This window comes from Otolemur garnettii, unplaced genomic scaffold (assembly GCF_000181295.1).
Source record: "Otolemur garnettii isolate 467f Iridium unplaced genomic scaffold, OtoGar3 scaffold00043, whole genome shotgun sequence".
Lineage (NCBI taxonomy): Eukaryota > Metazoa > Chordata > Mammalia > Primates > Galagidae > Otolemur > Otolemur garnettii.
In genome coordinates, this window is record NW_003852438.1 from 5,332,978 (window position 1) to 5,335,331 (window position 2,354).

Below are 2,354 nucleotides of genomic sequence, written 5' to 3' on the forward strand. Positions count from 1 at the left end.
AAAAAAAAAAAAAAAAAAGCCAGGCGTTGTGATTGCCTGTAGTCCCAGCTAATCAGGAGGCTGAGGCAAGAGAATTGGTTGAGCCCAGGAGTTTGAGGTTGCTGTGAACTATGACACCACAGCACTCTACCAAGGGCAACAAAGTGAGGCTCTGTCTCTTAAAAAAAAAAAATCTCCAATCAGATTTTGAAAAAGGGAAAAAACCTGGGTTGGCAGCAAGAGGAATTATACAATTTCCATTGGTTCCCCTACTTTTCTGGGCCACTGGTCCCCAAGTCCTCCACTGTCTCAGGATATAGCAGGGCCAGGACATATGCCAGACACATGTATGAGTCAGAGACAAACTGGACAGGACATTGCTCACCTTGGGATACTGACGGTGACACACTTCAGCAAGATGCAGCCCAGTGACCACTCCCAGTCTAGCTGCGAGCCGCTGAAGCAGTAGCCCCACGATGGTGGCCAGAAGAAGGACCCAGAGCAACTGAGAAGAACAAGATCCCCCCACAACACTCATTAGTCAACTGGGGGTTTTGTTCAGTTGTTTGGCAACATGAGTGGGAAACACTATGTTAAGGGAAAAGCCCAGGTTAGGAATCAAATGATCTGAGCTCTGTATCAGGTTTTGCACAAAACCTTCTAGGTCAGTTTTGCCCATTTTCAGTTTCTCCTTTATTCAAGTACACTATGTGAATAAAATAAAATAAAAGACCAGACAGGGAAGTACTTTATACCTAAGTGTCACTGCCAGTGCAGTATCTGCATGTAGCCCCCAGGGCTGCTATCCAACATGGGCATTGTGTGCTTAAAGGAGAGGGATAGTACTAGATGTTCACCTTAAATCCAGCTACTGCTCCGGACTGCAAATCAGATTCAATGTTTCCTGGATCCAGGTAAGCAATGCTCATAAGAAAGCCAGGTCCGGTGAAAGCCCAGAGTTTACGAAAGCTAAAACAAGAGTACTAAACAGAAAAGGAAAAGAGACTAAACTAAATATCACTTCCAAAGTAATGACCTATCTATTATCACATATGAAGAAACAATATCAGCTTCACAAGGACAAAGGATTCAGCATGTAGGATGTTGTATGTATCCAAGTTTCATGTCCATCTTATCCACTTTTTACCAGTAAGCAGCCTACTCTCTGCCTAAACCAGAGCCAGGCCCTTACCCGTTCTTTCCATCAGCCTCTCATTCTAAAACCAGAGTAACAATATTAGAACATCTGTGCCCAACCACTACTCCAAAGAAACAAGAGCCACACAAAATTCATACTTATCTGATCAAAAAATGCTCAATAGTGCCACCTGGCAACTATTCAAGGCCCTCATTTTCCTTAACAGCTTCTATTTATTTTGTTTACACAAATCTAGTCTTCAGAGACTGCCAACATTAGACTTGAGGCTGCTGAGTTTGAGTCATCCAACAGATCTCTCAATCATAGGTCATCCCCAAGCAATAGTGTTCCCCTCTAAGGACCCATCACTAACCTCTTCCTCAGGAACGGAAATCTTCTCATTAAAGTAGGTAGCAAAGGGCTCCTCTGAGTGCTCGTTGGACTGTGGGAGAGAGGAGTTACTATAGGCAGGGTTGAGGGCCCCAAGACTGGCATGGTCTCCAGAAGCATTATCTGAAGTAAGAGATGTGAGAAGAAATTAGTAAGAATGAACAAAATACATTAACAATTCATCCTTAATATATTGAAATTAAATCTTTTTAACACCTAAATGCACAAGAGACCAATAGACTCTAACTCAATTTATTTTTAATAGTTTATTTTTTAGAGTACAATGGTATCATCACGGCTCACTGTAACCTCAAACTCTTGAGCTCAAGCCATCCTCCTGCCTCAGCCTCCCAAGTAGCTGGGACCACAGGCATGCGTCATCATATCTAGCTAATTTGTTTCTTTTTTGACCGAGTCTCATTTTGTCATCCTCAGTAGTGCTGTGGAGTCACAGCTCACAGCATCCTCAAATTCTTGGCCTTAAGAGATTCTCTTGCCTAAGCCTCCTGAGTAGCTAGGACTACAGGTGCCTGCCACAAAGCCTGGCTATGTCCAGCTAATTTTTTTTGTTGTTTCTTGAGACAGAGTCTCACACTGTTGCCCTCGGTAGAATGCCGTGGCATCACAGTTCACAGCAATCTCAAACTCTTGAGCTTAAGCAATTCTCTTGCCTCAGCCTCCCAAGTAGCTGGGACTACAGGCGCCCGCCACAACACCCAGCTATTTTTGTTGTTGTTATTGTTGTTGTTTAGCAGGCCCCATCTGGGTTCGAATCCACCAGCCCAGTGCATGTAGGGCCCAGGACACCGTAACCACTAAGCATGGGTGCCGAGCCTATCTAGCTAAT

General features: G+C 44.0%; 1 protein-coding gene across 4 annotated transcripts in view; it reads right to left on the bottom strand.

The window, feature by feature from the left end:
- SLC11A2 (solute carrier family 11 member 2) overlaps nucleotides 1–2,354 on the bottom strand; it is a 47,370-nt gene that overhangs the window by 25,802 nt on the left and 19,214 nt on the right. For all 4 annotated transcript variants that reach the window (XM_023513596.1, XM_012805643.2, XM_023513597.1 and 1 more), the window contains exons 3-5: nucleotides 1,491–1,630; nucleotides 837–962; nucleotides 365–484 (exon numbers count right to left, since the gene is read on the bottom strand). In XM_023513596.1, the coding sequence (XP_023369364.1) occupies nucleotides 365–484; nucleotides 837–962; nucleotides 1,491–1,630 (386 nt within the window). The remainder of the gene's footprint in view (nucleotides 1–364; nucleotides 485–836; nucleotides 963–1,490; nucleotides 1,631–2,354) is intronic.